General features: G+C 46.0%; 1 protein-coding gene across 6 annotated transcripts in view; it reads right to left on the bottom strand.

Moving 5' to 3' along the window:
- Positions 1–17,413, bottom strand: part of SPTB (spectrin beta, erythrocytic) — a 133,755-nt gene that overhangs the window by 48,060 nt on the left and 68,282 nt on the right. For all 6 annotated transcript variants that reach the window (XM_080645255.1, XM_080645254.1, XM_080645259.1 and 3 more), the window contains 2 exons: positions 1,800–1,951; positions 388–561 (listed from right to left, as the gene is read on the bottom strand). In XM_080645255.1, coding sequence (XP_080501381.1) covers positions 388–561; positions 1,800–1,951 — 326 coding nt within the window. The remainder of the gene's footprint in view (positions 1–387; positions 562–1,799; positions 1,952–17,413) is intronic.

Raw genomic sequence — 17,413 nt, 5'->3', positions numbered from 1 at the left:
TTCCTATGCGCACTGCGGGCCCGGGACAAGTCGGCTGCTAAGCAGGACAGGCAGTGGCACCTGGCGGGCCGGATAAATGTCCTTGGCGGGCCACATGTGGCCTGCGGGCCGTAGTTTTGAGGACCCCTGTCTCAGCCCAGCTACTAAATTCTCCCTTCTCTCTTACAGGGCCACGCCGTTGACTGACAGCCTGCCCGGAGCTTCAACAGTTTGACGATGCAGAGGAGGGTCACGATGCAGAGGAGGGTCACTCCTTCCCACAGGACAGGTTTCTAGCCTCCCAGAGTGTACACACACACTCCCACTTTAGTCACCATTTTATAAGATTCCCAGACCTGCCTGGCTTGGAGAGGCTACCTCCACTCCCTCTGCCCTCTGGGAACCCACCTGGAAGCGAAGGATGATGGTCCAGATGAGGCCCAGGACCAGGCGGTGGTTGCCGTCCACGATGTCGTGGGAGCCCATGTTCTCCAGGTGCACACGCTGCTCCTTGAGGAACTGCAGGGCCTTGTCCACGTTCTCCAGGCAGTGGATGCGCATCTTCCCCTTCGTGGGCTTTGGCTGGGGGACAGCAGTGGCCCCCATGGGCATGGAGGGGCCTCATAGTGACTACAGAGGTGGCTGCAGCCTGGACCAGCTCCTATCTTCAGCAGCCACCCTCCACCCTCTTGGCTCAACTCCAACTCCCACACTCACGCCTTGACACTTTCCAACCCCATTCTTTCAGCAAAGTTCAGAGGTTCCCTCCCTCAAGCACCCTGCAATCAAGCTGCATCAGTACTGAGCCTGGGACTAAATAAAGCCTTCTGGGTGGGTGATAAATGGTATTCAAACACAGTAAGTAACTGATAGTTGAGCACTTAGTATGTGCCAAGCACAGGGATAAGGACTATTTACTGCCAGTTGGTGGTAAGAGTGGCTTTCAGTTTGGTGTCTAATAATGGGTCCATCCCACCATCCAACCTCCTCCCTCCTCACCCCCCAATGGCCCCAGCCAAAATTCAAGGGGACCACCATTGATGGGTAAGCTCATCATCTGAAGGGTTCCCGGCGGTAATTCTCACTAGTGGGCTTTTAATGCAGGGTAAGAGGCAGAACTTAGCCTGGAGTTGAAAAGGCAACAGAAGAATGTGGCACCTTTTCATCCAGACACTGAGGATCTTAGATCACTTCATTAGGCACTGGTGTTATTTCCCTAGTTTTACACTCAGGGAAACGAAGCAAAGAAGGTCTTGCCTGATAGGCCCAAGGTCACAATGAAAGTAACTGAGGAAAACATGGACCTAAATCTGGTTCTCCCTCAGGGGCAACGTTACTGCTGGTGGGTTACAACCGAGAGGGCCTGTAATAAACTTCCATTCATAAGAGCAGTGGAACACACAAGACAGCATCTTCCACACTTTCCCTTGGTTCCAATCCAAGAAGGGTGCACATTTCTCCAGCTGGGTAATGGGAATCCATCAATCCATGTATCTCAGCCTGCGCATGGAGGCTGAGGGTGGGCCATTGCAGACCAGCCACAGATGCCCAGATCCCAAGTGGAGAAAGTTAAGAGCTCCGCATGGCTTCCTGGCGAAGCATGAAGGCTGGCAGAGGCCAGAGGAGGCAAGAAATTCTGAGAACAGGTCAGAGAACCTAGCCAGCCACGGGGACACCTCGCATCATTAAGTATGAAAACCTCCCAAAAGAATAGGGAGAAACCTGGAAGGCCAGGAGAACTGGAGATGCCCCCAGACCATATCTTTCCTGAAGGGGGATGGCCCCAGCCACAGGGCCCCCAGCACAGCAAGGAGCGTTACCAGCATCTCTCCAGAGAGCACCTCCAGCAGCTTGATGAGCATCTGTCCATCCCGCAGGTCCTTGTAGAGGTCGGTGATGCGACAGGACTTGCGGGCCAGGTGCGAGTTCACCCATTTCGTGAAGGTCTTCTTCTGAACAACTTCTCGCTCATCTGTGTGGGGAGAAGAGTCCTAGGTTAGGTTCCCAAGGTGGGCAAGGTCAATGGGCAATGGCATGGAATCAAAGGGTTTTCTCTGAATCCCAGAGTCCCCCAGCTCTGGCAAAGGAGGTTGATGTATCTATTCCACACCCTTCCCGGAAGCATTTTGATCAGAGCATAGCCTTGTGGCAACACGGGCCCACGTGCTGTGATGGGGCCAATGAAGAGATAACTCCCACTACCCCATTCCATGCACAGTATCAAGACACCCATGCTTCATTCATCCGTTTTCCTGTGCCAGTCACAATGTTCTGTACCACTGTGACAGTGAGTTTAGACTTCAATGCCAGCTTCACCAAACCACCCATTCAGCAAATATTCCCTGTGCTAAATCGTCTCTCTTGACCCCTCCCTCACCCCATTCTTTCCCCTAAACCCTATTCATCCTTTAGGAATCATCCTGGCGGTGTAAGATTCTTCTCTGTAAAGTTTCTTCTGACCCTTCACCTAGGTCAGGTCTCCCCTTGTGTGCCTTGACCCTCGCGCTTGCATTTCTCATTTATGTTTCTCTTCACACTTGTACTAATTTAAAGTCTGTCTTGCAGGCTCCTTGGGCCCAGGGAAGTCTGTCTTGCTCACCTCTATCTCCCTGAGGGTTGGCACCCGACACAGTGGCTACCCATAGCTGTATTGTGGCTGAATGTGTGGACACTGATCCAGCTCTTGCTGGTGCAGGCCTGTGCTAGCCTGATCACACATGAAGGGAAAACAAACTGCCTGTCTTTGAGGAGCTCCGGGGAGGGAGGAAGGAATGATGAACAAGGAGACAGGGAGACCATGTGCAATCTGAGATCTGAGTGGGGTTAGGGATAACAGAGGCGTGGCCGGCGGCTCCCCATGACTATCTCTCTCACACCCAGAATGGCAGGCAGGGGTTCTCCACCTTCAGACCCGGGAGCTGACATGACACCCACCCCCAATCCTAAGTCAGCATCAGCCAAACCAGGCTTCTGGCCCACACCGTAGCAGTTCAGGTGGATGCCTCTCAGCACCGCTGTAAAGCCTGGCGAGCTGTCCAGTTAGGGCTGGGAAGCTTGACCAAGATGCTGGAGGAGGGCAGAAGGCTGGGCTAGGAGAAAGACTGGGGGAGGGTGAGAGAGAGAGAAGAGTGGTAGAAAAACAGAAGCAAAGGGAGAGAAGAGAGGAAGAGGAGTGAACCTCCATCTGTTTGCTTTAGTGAACTGTTTGTGGTAACCGGCTTCTGGGCCTCTGGTTTCTGGCTGAAGACTCCAGGCAGGAGCTGACCTGGTTGGGCCTGGAGCCATGGAGGATCCCCAGGGTCAGTCACAGCCAGGAGGGAATGTCAGTGCCTCAGGGGCAGGCTAACTGTCGTCTTCTCAACTGAGCCCCAGCTGTGGGAGGGCTGGCTTCTTAAATTATTAAATATCTATTTAACAACAAAAAGAGAAGTCCAGTCAGCACCGCCTCGAGGGTATAATCCTGGCGGCTCCTGAGGCTCACAGCATCAAATTCCTTCCTCCTGCATGGCTATTTTAGTGTTAGGAGCTCAGGTCCTTTATTCATTCACCCAGCAGATGTTTACTGTATACCCATCAGGTGCCAGGCTCTGGGGGGAGGTGGGTTATTCAAGGACAGGAAGGACGGCTCCTATTTTTCAGGCAGACATACTCTATTATAAATATGACGAGCGCTGGAATCACATATAGAGAATTCAACGGCAGCCATCTAAATAAGACTTCCAAGAAAAGAAAATACTACAGCTAAATACACAAATCTTATATAAATATAAAATTGAAATGGCATTCATTCATTCTAGGATTGGGCAAAGTTTCAGAAGGAAAAGACCCCTTATTCTTTTGTTGGCAGTGAATTAAACCACTTTTCTGATTTCAAGGACTGCTTCAGTAAAATACAACTGAAGTTTTGATGATGTAATTAACGGAAAGCAGTTGCATTTATTCTGGGACATGTCTGGATCCCACAGAGTCTGCCACAGTCCCACGGAGCAGTTCCCCAAACCCATATCTGTTCTTTTTTTAAAAATAGGTTTTTATTGATTTTAAAGAGAGAAGAAAGGGAGAGAGAGATAGAAACATCGATGAGAAGGAAACATCAACATCGATCAGCTACCTCCTGCATGTCCCCCTGCTGGGGATCGAGCCTGCAACCCGGGCATGTGCCCTGATGGGGAATCGAACCAGCAACCTCTTGGTGCATAGGCTGATGCTCAACCACTGAGCCACACCGGCTGGACAACCCAGATCTGTCCTTTAAGAGGCCAGCCCTTCCAATCAGTTGTGGAGCTTTTGACCAAGGGGCTAAAATTTTCAGTCCCTTTAGAGGTGAGTGTCTAAAAACACTAAAGTCCTAGCCCTGGCCGGTGTGGCTCAGTTGGTTGGGCACCAAAAAGGTTGCTGGTTTGATTCCCAGTCAGAGCACATGCCTGGGTTTCGGGCTCAATCCCCAGAAGGGGGTGCACAGGAGGCAGCCTATCGATGTTCCATTCTCACATCAATGTTTCTCTCTCTCTCTCTCTCTCTAAAAATCAATAAGAAATAAAAACACTAAAGTCCTTTCTTCTCTCATTTTCTCTGTCTTTAAGATTCCAAAAATTTCACTACGTGGTTGCTGAGACCCACTCACCTGTGCCTAGCATAGTGTAACAAAGTGTGCCTAGCTGGGTACATGGGATTTAGTTCTAGGCTGCTGGGTTGGCACATAAATCAGTGTGATGCCCCCAGTTTTCAGCACGTGAACGATGCCTCCTGGCCCCCCAAATATGGGAGGCGCAGGTTTAGAGCGCAGGCAGGCATCCGACATCCAGGCCTCCGTTTACTTGAAGGCTGGGGTGAAGCTGCCCAGAATCCCCAGCACCTGAAACACTGCAGGGTGGAGACATGGCAGAGATTCCGAGAAGCTATGTTGGCCACGGGAGAGAAAAGGCCCAGGGGTGGGGATTAATTTCCATTAGCTCCTTTGCTCCGGCTGCTCCACATCAGCACACTCAGCACATTCACTCCCAGCATGGCCCAGGCCCAGCAGGAGCCTTCCAAGTGCAGGAGAGGCGGTGGCTGGGAGCCAGCTGGGCTGGGAACCCGGGTGGTTCGGAAAGGCCCAGGAGGCGGCCGTGCATTGGGCCTGCCGTCCCCAGGGGACTTGGGGTACTCTGCAGGGACCTGCTGTGGAAAGGAGGCCTCAGCAAGGCCCTGCCAGCACAGGCCTTATTTCTAGGGCCCTAACCCAGCCAGCACAGGAAAGGAGACAAGTCTGTCATCACGGCCTGACTCGGAGCCACTCCTGCCTCTGCTGCCATCAAGTCCAGGGCCTCTCCATTCCCATTTGTGTCTCTCCCTTTCTTCCCAGCTGTTGCCATCCTCATTCCTCCCTACATGTCAGGCCTTCCCCAGAAAACTCTGACCAAGGAGCTAGAATTACTGTCTGGGCATCGTGACTGGGTGGTCTTTCCTTTATACCCCTCTTCAAAGGTTCAGTTTGAGCCCTGGCCAGTGTGGCTCAGTTGGTTGGGCACCATCCCATGCACCGAAAGGTTGCCAGTTTAATTCCCAGTCAGGGCACATGCCCAGGTTGCGGGCTTGCTCCCCAGTAAGGGGAGGGCAGGAGACAGCCAATCAATGATTCTCTCTCACCACTGATGTTTCTATCTCTCTCTTTCCCTCTCCCTTCCTCTCTGAAATCAATAAAAATATATTAAAAAAATAAAAAGGTTTAGTCTGAGGCCAAGTAAACCCACAATACCAAAACTCAAATACTTATCCACTAATATGTGAGTTCATACATGGAAAGTGCTTAAAACAGTACCTGGCCCACAAAAAGCTTGCTGTCATGTTAACTATTATCGTCAGCATCACTACTACTACTATTACTATTACTATTACTATTACTATTACTATTACTATTACTACTACTACTATGACGACTAGTACTATTACTATTACTTCTACTACTACTACTACTACTACTACTATTACTACTACTATTACTATTACTATTACTATTACTATTACTATTACTATTACTACGTGCAGGCCCATTCTAAATGCTGCGGGGAACACGAGGCAGGCTCACTCTCCCCAAGGGCCTCACAGGCTAGCTGAGGAAATAAGACACAAACCCACAAATAGTTAATTTTGCAACCATACAAGAGATAAAGGGCAGTTCATTTTAATAATACAAAAGCTGCCACCAGGTAATATTGGATTAGTTACCAGATAAACGGCACAGACAATAAATGGTTGGGGTCAAAGAGGAGGGAGGTCATTTCTAATTGGAGTTGTCAAGGAGGGGCAGGAGCTCACGAAGAAAACCACTTTGGACAGGCAGAGGAGGAGTGGAGCAGGGAGGCGGAATGTGCCCGCGCAGAGGCAGAAAGAGCAGAGCTCATACGAGGGGACTACTGAGTAGCTACAGGTAAGAAGAAAACATGTCGAAAACAGGCTTTAAACTAGATGTGGAAAGCCTTGAATAAAAGGCTAAGTAGTTTAGATTTCATTCTAGAGGCAAAAGGAACCACGGAAGACACGGCGGGGTTATTTCCTGAAATATTAATTTGTAGGGCTTCCCAATGATAGTAAACAGACAGCTTAAATTTAAAAAGAAGTGTGCAGAATGACAGATCTCAGAGGGAAGGGGGGTAAAGGAGATGGGATGAAATTAACCAAAGAACATATATGCACATATGCATAGCCCATGGACACAGACCATAGAGTGGGGAAGGCCGGGGGTGGGGCAGGGCCTGGGTGGAGGGGGTACAAAGGGGAGGAAAATGGGGAACATCTATAATATTGTCAACAATAAATAAATTTAAAAAAAAGGATTCTTGAGGCACACAAAAGGTTTGATAAGTAGAGAGGCATGCCCAGTTCTCAAATAGGAAAACCCAATATCATCAAAATATCAGTTTACCCTAAATTGACCTATATGCTTAATATTATTTTAAATCTATATAAATTATGTAATTTAAATTTAGGCTAACTGAGAAACTATAAGAAAATTCATTGGGAAAAGCAACTAAAAATAGCTACAAAAATTCAAAAAAAGCAAGGTAATAAAGGGTGAACAATTTTCTCAGGTATCTTTTCTATCAAATATTAAATCACAGTATAAAATTATAATAATAAAACTGTGTAGTACTAGTATATGCATAGATATAGGCACATAGAAATACTCCCAAGTACACATATGCAGTTCCTATCTGATAAAGGTGGCATCCTATATAATAAAATAGTAATATGAAAATTGACCGTCCCTCTGCTATACCCACAAGCCATGCCCACCAGCCAATCAGGAGAAAGTATGCAAATTAACCCAACCAAGATGGCTGCAGCCACAGAGAGAGCAGGAGGCTTGGGTTTCCTCTGCAATGGAGGAAGCCAAGCTTTCCACACACCTTGGCCTGCCTTGGACTCCACTCAAGACTACAATGTTACATTAAAGAAGATAAATAAATCCCAATAAAAATGGCAGCAGCCACGGAGCTGGAAAGAGCAGGAGGCTTGAGTTAACCCAGGAGATGGAGGAAGCCAAGTTTCTGCAGCCCTGGCCTGCCTTGGCCTCCACTTAAGGCTACAAAGTTTCAATTATAGAAGATAAATAAATCCCACATACCAGGGCCTCTGCTTGGGTCACTGGGGGCGTGGCCAGCCTGCAAACCACCACAGGCGCCTCACCCAGGCCGCCCCATGCCCCAAGGGAACCCCTACCCTGATCCGGGACACCCTTCAGGGCAAACCAGCCGGCCCCCACCTGTGCACCAGGCCTATATCCTATCTAATCCTATCTAATAAAAGAATAATATGCAAATTGACTGTTACTCCAACACACAAGATGACTGCCCCCATGTGGACACAAGATGGCTGCCACATGATGGCCAGCAAGGGAGGGCAGTTGGGAGGGACCAGGTCTGCAAGGGAGGGCAGTTGTGGGCGATCAGGCCAGCAGGGGAGGACAGTTGGGAGGGACCAGGCCTGCAGGGGAGGGCAGTTAGGGGTGACCAAGCCAGCAGAGGAGGGAAGTTGGGGGTGACCGGGCCTGCAGGGAAGGGCAGTTGGGGGGGACCCAGGCCTGCAGGGGAGAGCAGTTGGGGGGGTGACCAGGCCTGCAGGGGAGGGCAGTTAGGGGTGACCAGTCCTGCAGGGGAGGGCAGTTAGGGGTGACCAGGCCTGCAGGGGAGGGCAGTTAGGGGCAAACAGGCTGGCAGGGGAGTGGTTAGGGGGTGATCAGGCTGGCAGGCAGAAGCGGTTAGGGGCAATCAGGAAGGCAGGCAGGCAAGCAGTTGGGAGCCAGCAGTCCTGGATTGTGAGAGGGATGTCCGACTGCCTGTTTAGGCCTGATCCTACCTGGATTGGGCCTAAATGGGCAGTCGGACATCCCTTGAGGGGTCCCAGATTGGAGAGGGTGCAGGCTGGGCTGAGGGACCCCCCCCCCCCCGTGCATGAATTTCGTGCACCAGGCCTCTAGTTTCAAATAAGGAGAAAGACAGGTCACTGGGCAAAGGATGTTGGCAAAACTAGACAGTTATCCAGGAAAATTTAAAAATTTTAAAAAATATTTTACTGATTTTTTACAGAGTGGAGGGGAGAGGGATAGAGAGTTAGAAACATTGATGAGAGAGAAACATCAATCAGCTGCCTCCTGCACACTTCCTACTGGGGATGTGCCTGCAACCAAGGTGCATGCCCTTGACCAGAATTGAACCTGGGACCCTTCAGTCCGCAGGCCTGCTCTATCCACTGAGCCAAATCGGTTCGGGCAGAAAAATTAAATTTATACCTCATACTTCAGGATACATTTCATTTGGGTAAAAAATTTAAATGTATAAAATGAAACCATAAAACTACCAAACTTAATGTTGTTGTTTTTTTTTTAAATAACCTCTGTTTAGGGAATATGACACAAAATTCAAAATCCAAAAAATAAAAGACCTACAGTTCAACTATGTTAAAATTTTTTTGTGTGGGATAAAATACCATAGCAAAATCAAACAAATGAGGAAAGATGTCAAACATATCAAACAAAGGAAGAAAGATATCACAAAGGGCTAATGACCTAGTACAGTGGTCGACAAACTGCGGCTCGCGAGCCACATGCGGCTCTTTGGCTCCTTGAGTGTGGCTCTTCCACAAAATACCACGTGTGGGCGTGCACATACAGTGCGATTGAAACTTCGTGGCCCATGCGCAGAAGTCGGTTTTCGGCCTGAGCGAGTCAATTTTGAAGTGGCGTTAGAACACTCAAGGGGCCAAAGAGCCACATGTGGCTCGCGAGCTGCGGTTTGCCGACCACTGACCTAGTGTGTAAAGAGCACCTACAAATTAGTAAGGAAAAAGACCAATAATCCAACAGCAAAATGTACATAGGGACATGAACAAAGAATTAATAGAGAAAAACCACAAAAGTCTCTTAATTGTGTAGAAAGTTATCCAAACTACTCAAAATAGATGTGCAAATTAAAAGTATATATACACACACACACAAAAGTCTAATACATGGTCCTTAACTAGTTTGAACAAATGAATCATAAAAGACATTTTGAGATAACTGGGAAAATTTGAATATTAAGTGGGTATTAGATTATATTGGAGACTTATTGTTAATTATATTAGGTATAATAATGGTATTGTGGTTAGTTGAAAAATATTATTGTTTTTCAGAGATACACACTAAAGTATTAGTGGTAAAATGTCATGATGATCTTCAATTTACTTTAAAAAATACTTCAATCCCCCAAATGAATAAGCAAATATGGCAAAATATTATCAGTTGTTAAATCTAAGTGATAATTCATTCTACTTTTATCTCTTTTTTGTTGTTGTTGTTAATCCTCACCTGAGGATATTTTTCCATTGATTTTTAGGGAGAGTAGAAGAGAGAGGGAAAGACAGAGAAACATCGATGTGAAAGAAACACATTGATTGGTTGCCTCTTGCATGAGCCCTGACCAGGGCCCGGGCTGGGGAGGAGCCTGCAACTAAGGCATGTGCCCTTGACCTGAATCGAACCTGGGACCCTTTGGTCAACAGGCCGACACTCTACCCACTGAACTAAACTGGCTAGGGCTCTATTTTTTTTGTACATTTGAAATTTTTCATACTAAAAGTCAAAAAGTAAAGTGAAAGTGTACCAAGATACCATGTTTCACTTTGCCCATTAGATGGGCAAAGATCAAAAGGTCTGATAAAATACCAGTTTGGCAAGGATGGGGGTGGATGGAAAGTATGCATATGTTGCTGGAGAGGGCAGAAAAGGCAATTTGGCAAGACTGATCAGAATTACACATGAACATTCTTTTGAACCCAGTAATTCCACTTCTAGGAATTTATACTAGAGATAAACTTATACATTTGGGAAATAACCTACATACGTAACAAGATTATTCATTGCATTTTTTGAAATAGCAAAAGATTGAAAACAACCTAAATGTCCACCAAAGGGGCTGGTTAACTTAAAATTATATGTCCAGCCCTGGCCATTGTGGCTCAGTTGGTTGGAGCATCATCCTGTACACTGAAAGGTTTCAGGTTCGATTTCTGGTCAGGGCACATGCGGGAGGCAACTGGTCGATGTTTTTTTCTCACATCAATGTTTCTCTCTCCCCCTCGCCCTTCTTATAAAAACAAACAAACAAATTATATGTCCATACAATGGAATACTACATAGCTTATAGCTATAGAAAAGAATAAGGAGGCTATTTATCTATTAATATAAAACAATCTTCAAGATATATTGGGTGGAGCCCAGCCAGTGTGGCTCAGTGGTTGAGCATTGACCAATGAACCAGGAATTAATGGTTCAGTTTCCAGTCAGGGCACATGTCCGGGTTGTGGGCTCGATTCCCAGTGTGCGACATGCAGGATGCAGCCAATCAATGATTCTCTCTCATCATTGATGTTTCTATCTCTCTCTCCCTCTCCCTTCTTCTCTAAAATCAGTAAAAATATATTTAAAAAAAAAGAAGAGTTAAAAAGGGATCTTTCTTGAGGAAGCCTGCATTTTTATCAGCACATAGCCTTAAGCTGTGGGTAAGCTAGGTGGTCAGAAAGACAAGTGGGAGAAGAGGCACCGTGGGAGGCCTGGACCACTAGCCTGGGCTGAAAACAGTTATTGAATGTTGAGCCCTTTGCAGGTTTACAACTTGGGATTTCACTCCTTTTTCATGCCAGGAAGCCAAGAGCTTAGGGAACCTGAGTGAGTAACACTTTAACACCCATGAATTTGTGACAAACTTCGATGACACAGATGCCAACCCATTATAAAGCCTAGCCCAGGCCCTCCGGGACACATCATAAATGATGGTGGCACAAATTCTACTCTTCTTGTTTATTTTGGAGAAGATTTTTTCTTTCAGTCTACCAACTTTTATCACAGTGGTATTATGAATAGCTAACACACAGTCCCCCTCCCCGTCTATAAGGATTTAAAATCTAGCCAGGGTTGATTCTAACAGAGAACTTAGGATTCATACTACATATCTGAAAATGCAAGAATAAAGCACACAAGACTGAATTTAAAAGTGATCAGAGTTTAACACTAAGATGCTGGCTAACTAGGATGGGGTGCATTAATACAAAAGAAGACTATACAGCCATGAAATTGATAATCTGCATGTTTACGGACATGAAAAGATATTCATAGTATACTGTTCAGTGAAAAGATTCTAAGATTGTAATATAGATAACATTTCAATATTACACACACATATATATACACAGCCATAAACCGCATCTATAGACATTAAAATATCTACATGAGACATGAACAATGTCTATTTTTTTGTTTTTTGATTTGCTTTTCTAATCTTTCCTACACCAAATACATATTCTTGTAAAATACAAATACTTAAAGATATAAAAGTAGCCCCGGCTGGTGTGGCTCAGTGGTTGAGTGTCGACTTAGGAACCAGGAGGTCAGGGTTCAATCCCCGGTCAGGGCACATTCCTGGGTTGTAGGCTTAATCCCTAGTAGGGGTCGTGCAGGAGGCAGTTAATCAATGATTCTCTCTCATCACTGATGTTTCCATCTCTCTCTCCCTCTCCCTTCCTCTCTGAAATCAATAAAAATATATTAAAAAATAAAGATATAAAAGTAATCACCTATCGTTTTTAAATAAAATTGGGTGTTTATATATTGTAGGAAAAGAAAACAAGTTATCTTAGACCTATTTAAACAAAAAATTGTTTTTGAAGAAGACTAGTTTTGATCTGAGGTTTGAAGATGACAATGGTTTTAGAATGGCAGGGAAGAGGGGGTCTTGCTTAAACCCCTCAGAAGGAAACTGGCAAACGTGTATGTGTACACTAGTGTATATGCATGTGGGTACTTGTGTGCATGTTTGGGGGGTGAGGGAGAGAAACAGTAAACTTACACAGAGAAAAGAAGTTGAAGGACAGTCTAAAGAATTTGAACTTTATACTCCAGATAAAGAAGGGCCTGAAGGGGAGAAACCAAGATGGCGGCATAGGTAAACACCTGAACTTGCTGCCTCACACAACCACTTCAAAACTACAACAAAAAGACAAAATGGACATCATCGATTACCACAGGAAGGCTGGCTGAGTGGAAATTCTACAACTAGAAGGAAAGAGAAAAACACACTGAGACTCAGAGGAGCTGCGGAAGTAAAGTGCAGAGATATGGAGGCGCGCGTGTGGAGAGGGCTGGCAACTGAGTACGCGGCTGGCTTTTTCAATCTGCAGGGAAACACAAGTTCCCAACTGCTCTGAACTCCAGTTCCGGGCGAGACTCTGGGAACCCAGACTCATTCGGAGAGAAACTGGACTGTCTGGCAGCGGGCGGAACTTGAGGGTGGCTTTCTCTCAGAGGTGCTTGCAGCGATTACCAAGGGACATTGAGACCCGGGGTCCTCTTAGGGCAGGGATGACAGGAAGCCATTGCTGTTTGCTGCACCCTGAGACTCTGCCGCATCCAAGCTGTGTACAGAGGCTTTTGCATATGAATGGCCTGGTCCCTTGAAATCTAAACTTACCTAATAAACTGCAGCTGAGTCAGAGAGAACCAGAACATCCAAAAGAAGGCCCAAGGCCCACAGCAGCTTGCAATGCTTCACAGCTGCGCCTCATCTGGGCACCTCCAAAACCCAAACAAAGAAGAGGAATCTGCAGATCTCTCCATAGCTCCTGCTGGGTGGCCTCAGGCAGAGGCTAAATTAGCAGCTCCTTGGAGATCCAAGAGCCAGTGTACCCAGGGGTCAGAGTAGGACCATCCAGATTACAACTCCTCAGATCCATAAGGGACACACTCAGGGGGCAGACTCAGTGAGCACCAAAGCCCCACTGAAGCAAGTCTTGCCTCATAAGGGTGTCTCCAGCTCAGAAGTTCTCCCATCGTAGACACAGCTGTTCCTCACAGCCAATTGGCCTGGAGGTCAATTCCTCCCAGTGATACCAACAACAATCAAGGCTTAACTACTACAAGACTGTGCACACAGTCCACAAAGGGGTGCACCAAGAGTGTCCACGTCAGGTAACTGGGGAAGTTGAGCCACTGGGCCCTATAGGACACCTAGCACACAAAGCCACTCTGTCAACTCAGGGAAGCAGCCAAAATGCGGAGACAAAGAAACAGATCACAAATGAAAGAAATGGAGGAAAGCAAACGACTGGATATAGAGTTCAAAACCACGGATATAAGGTTTTTCAAGAATTTTCTAGAAAAGGCCGATAAATTTAGTGAGACCCTCGAGGATATGAAAAAGGACCAACTAGAAATTAAACATACACTGGCTGAAGTAAAAAATATTATACAGAGACCTAACAGCAGACTAGAGGACCGCAAGAATCAAGTCAAAGATTTAAAATATAAAGAAGCAAAAAACATTCAACCGGGAAAGCAAAAAGAATCCAAAAATATGAAGATAGTGTAAGGAGCCTTTGGGACAACTTCAAGAGTACCAATATCCAAATAATGGGGGTGCCAGAAGAAGAGAGAGAGAGCAAGATACTGAAAACATATTTGAAGAAATAATGACAGAAAACTTCCCCCACCTGGTGAAAGAAATAGACTTACAAGTCCAGGAAGTGCACAGAACCCCAAGCAAAAGGAATCCAAAGAGGACCACACCAAGACACATCATAATTAAAATGCCAAGAGCAAAAGACAAAGAGAGAATATTAAAAGCAGCAAGAGAAAAACAGTTAGTTACCTACAAGGGAGCACCCATACGACTGTCAGCTGATTTCTCAACAGGAACTATGCAGGCCAGATGGGAGTGGCAACAAATATTCAAAGTGATGAATAGCAAGAACCTACAACCAAGATTACTCTACACAGCAAAGCTATCATTCAGAATTGAAGGTCAGATAAAGAGCTTCACAGATAAGAAAAAGCTAAAGGATTTCATCACCGCCAAACCAGTATTATATGAAATATTGAAAGATATTCTTTAAGAAGAGGAAGAAGAAGAAAAGGTAAAGATAAAAATTATGAACAACAAATACATATCTATCAACAAGTGAATCTAAAAATCAAGTGAATAAAAAATCTGATGAACAGAATAATCTGGTGAATATAATAGAATCAGGGGCATAGAAAGGGAGTGGACTGACAATCCTTGGGGGAAAAGGGGTGTGGGGGGTGTGGGAAGAGACTGGACAAAAATCATACACCTGAGAAAACCAAGATGGCGGCATAGGTAAGCACCTAAACTGCTGCCTCGCACAACAATTTCAAAACTACCCCACGCTCTTGTGGGGGGAGTCTGGACTCTCGGGCGGAGACTCCGGAGCCGGGGAAGGCGGAGGACTGAAAGTGCGTGCGCGCACGCCAGTGCGCACAAAGGCTGAGGAGGTTGCCACAGGCTTTCCCTAGTGGAAGGGAGTCGGAGGTTCCTGACTGCAGTGAACCCCGGTTCCAGGCGAGCCCCTGGGGACCCACACTCTTGTGGGGGGAGTCTGGACTCTCGGGCAGAGACTCAGGAGCCAGGGAAGGTGGAGGTCTGAAGGCGCGCACGTGCGCGCAAGGGTAAGGCTGACAGGAAGCCAAGACTGAGACTCCACCCCATCCAAGCTGAGTACAGAGGCTATTGCAATTTGGCAAGTCTAATCCTATAAGGCTGTCTCCAGCACCGAACTTCTCCCAGCATAGACACAGCTGATCCTTACAGCCAACTGGCCTGGAGGTCAATTCTTCCCAGTGATACCAACAACAATCAAGACTTAATTACAACAAGGCTGTACACACAGTCCACAAAGGGGTGCACCAAGAGTGTCCACCTCAGGTTAACTGGGGAGGCAGACCCACTGGGCCATATTGGAAACCTAGTAGACAAATCTACCTTACCAACTCAGGGAAGCAGTGAAAATGCGGCGTCAAAGAATCAGATCACAAATGAAAGAAATGGAGGAAAACAAACGACTGGATATAGAATTCAAAACCACGGTTATAAGGCTTTTTAAGAATATCCTAGAAAAGGCCGATAAATATAACGAGACCCTCAAAGATATGAAAAAGGACCAACTAGAAATTAAACATACACTGACTGAAATAAAAAATATTATACAGAGACCCAAAAACAGACAAGAGGAACACAAAAATCAAGTCAAAGAATTGAAACACAAAGAAGCAAAAAACACTCAACCGAAAAAGCAAAAAGCAAAAAAAAAAAATCCAAAAAGTTGAAGATAGTGTAAGAAGACTCTGGGACAACTTCAAGCATAGCAACATCAGAATTATGGGGGTGCCAGAAGAAGAGAGAGAGCAAGATACTGAAAACCTATTTGAAGAAATAATGACCAAGAACTTCCCCCACCTGGTGAAAGAAATAGACTTACAAGTCCAGGAAGCGCACAGATCCCCAAACAAAAGGAATCCAAAGAGGACCACACCAAGACACATTATAATTAAAATGCCAAGAGCAAAAGACAAAGAGAGAATATTAAAAGCAGCAAGAGAAAAACAGTTAATTACCTACAAGGGAGCACCCATACTACTGTCAGCTGATTTCTCAACAGAAACTATGCAGGCCAGACGGGAGTGGCAAGAAATTTTCAATGTGATGAATAGCAAGAACCTACAACCAAGATTACTCTACCCAGCAAAGCTATCATTCAGAATTGAAGGGAAGATAAAGAACTTCACAGATAAGAAAAAGCTAAAGGAGTTCATCACCACCAAACCAGTATTATATGAAATGCTGAAAGGTATTCTTAAAGAAGAGGAAGAAGAAAAAAGTAAAGAGAAAAATTATGAACAACAAATACATATCTATCAACAAGTGAACCTAAAATTCAAGTGAATTAAAAACCTGAGGAACAGAATAATCTGGTGAATATAATAGAATCAGGGGCATAGAAAGGGAGTGGACTGATAATTCTCAGGGGGAAAAAAAGGGTATGGGGGGGGGTTCATGAAGTGACTGGACAAAAATCATACACCTATGGATGAGGACAGTGGGGGGGAGGTAAGGGCAGAAGGTGGGGTGGGAACTGGGTGGAGGGGAGCTATGGGGGGAAAAATGAGAAATAATTGTAATAATCTGAATAAAGATTTATTTTTTAAAAAAAATCATACACCTATGGATGAGGACAGTGGGGGGGGCGGTGGTAAGGGCATGGGGTGGGATGGGGTGGGAACCGGGTGGAGGGAAGCTATGAGGGGGAAAAAGAGGTACAACTGTAATAATCTGAACAATAAAGATTAAAAAAAAATAATAATAATAAAAAAGAAAAGCCTGAGGTTCTTAAGTAAAGCAATAGCTCACTAAAAAGTTAATGGAGGTCACCCAGTCGGTGTGGCTCAGTGGTTGAGTGTTGACCCATGAACTAAGAGGTCCCTAGTTTGATTCCTGGTCAGGACACATGCCCAGTTTGTGGCTCAATCCCCAGTTGGGGGTGTGTAGGAGGCAGCCGATCGATGTTTCTCTTTCATCGATGTTTCTCTCTCATCGATGTTTCCATCTCTCGATTCCTCTCCTTTCCTCTCTTTATAAAATCAGTAAAAACATATTTTTAAAAAAGTTGTTGGAGGATGATTCCAACTGCCCTGTGTGGGCATTGGACAGGGGATTGGACAGGGGAGAGGCCGGAGCCAGGGAAACCAGCTCTCAGGTGGCTGCAGAAGTCCCTTGTGAGGTGACATGGCCCACTGACAAATGAACTGTGGAAATGAAACGACAGGAGCTGATTTGAACAATAACACAGAACACTTCTGGGCAATGAGGTGCCCTCTCAACCACTGGGAGCTGTGATCCCCTGGTTGATGGCTGAAGGCTCCTTATGGACGGACCCCTGGGAGCTGTAGTCTCCACATCCGGAGGCCTGACACCCTCCCTTCTCCCCGCAGGAGAAGGGCTCCACCTTCCTGCAGCTGGTCCGCTGGCCCTGCAGGTGACAGTATTCAGAGACTGTAAGACAGAATTAAAAATGAGTTCAGAGTTTTGATCAAAGAGGCTCAAGAAGCTGGTGGTGGAAGGAAAAATGG

This window comes from Plecotus auritus (genome assembly GCF_963455305.1).
Source record: "Plecotus auritus genome assembly, chromosome: 1".
Lineage (NCBI taxonomy): Eukaryota > Metazoa > Chordata > Mammalia > Chiroptera > Vespertilionidae > Plecotus > Plecotus auritus.
Note: the sequence above shows the minus strand (reverse complement) of the source record. Positions and strands in the feature narration are given on the sequence as shown.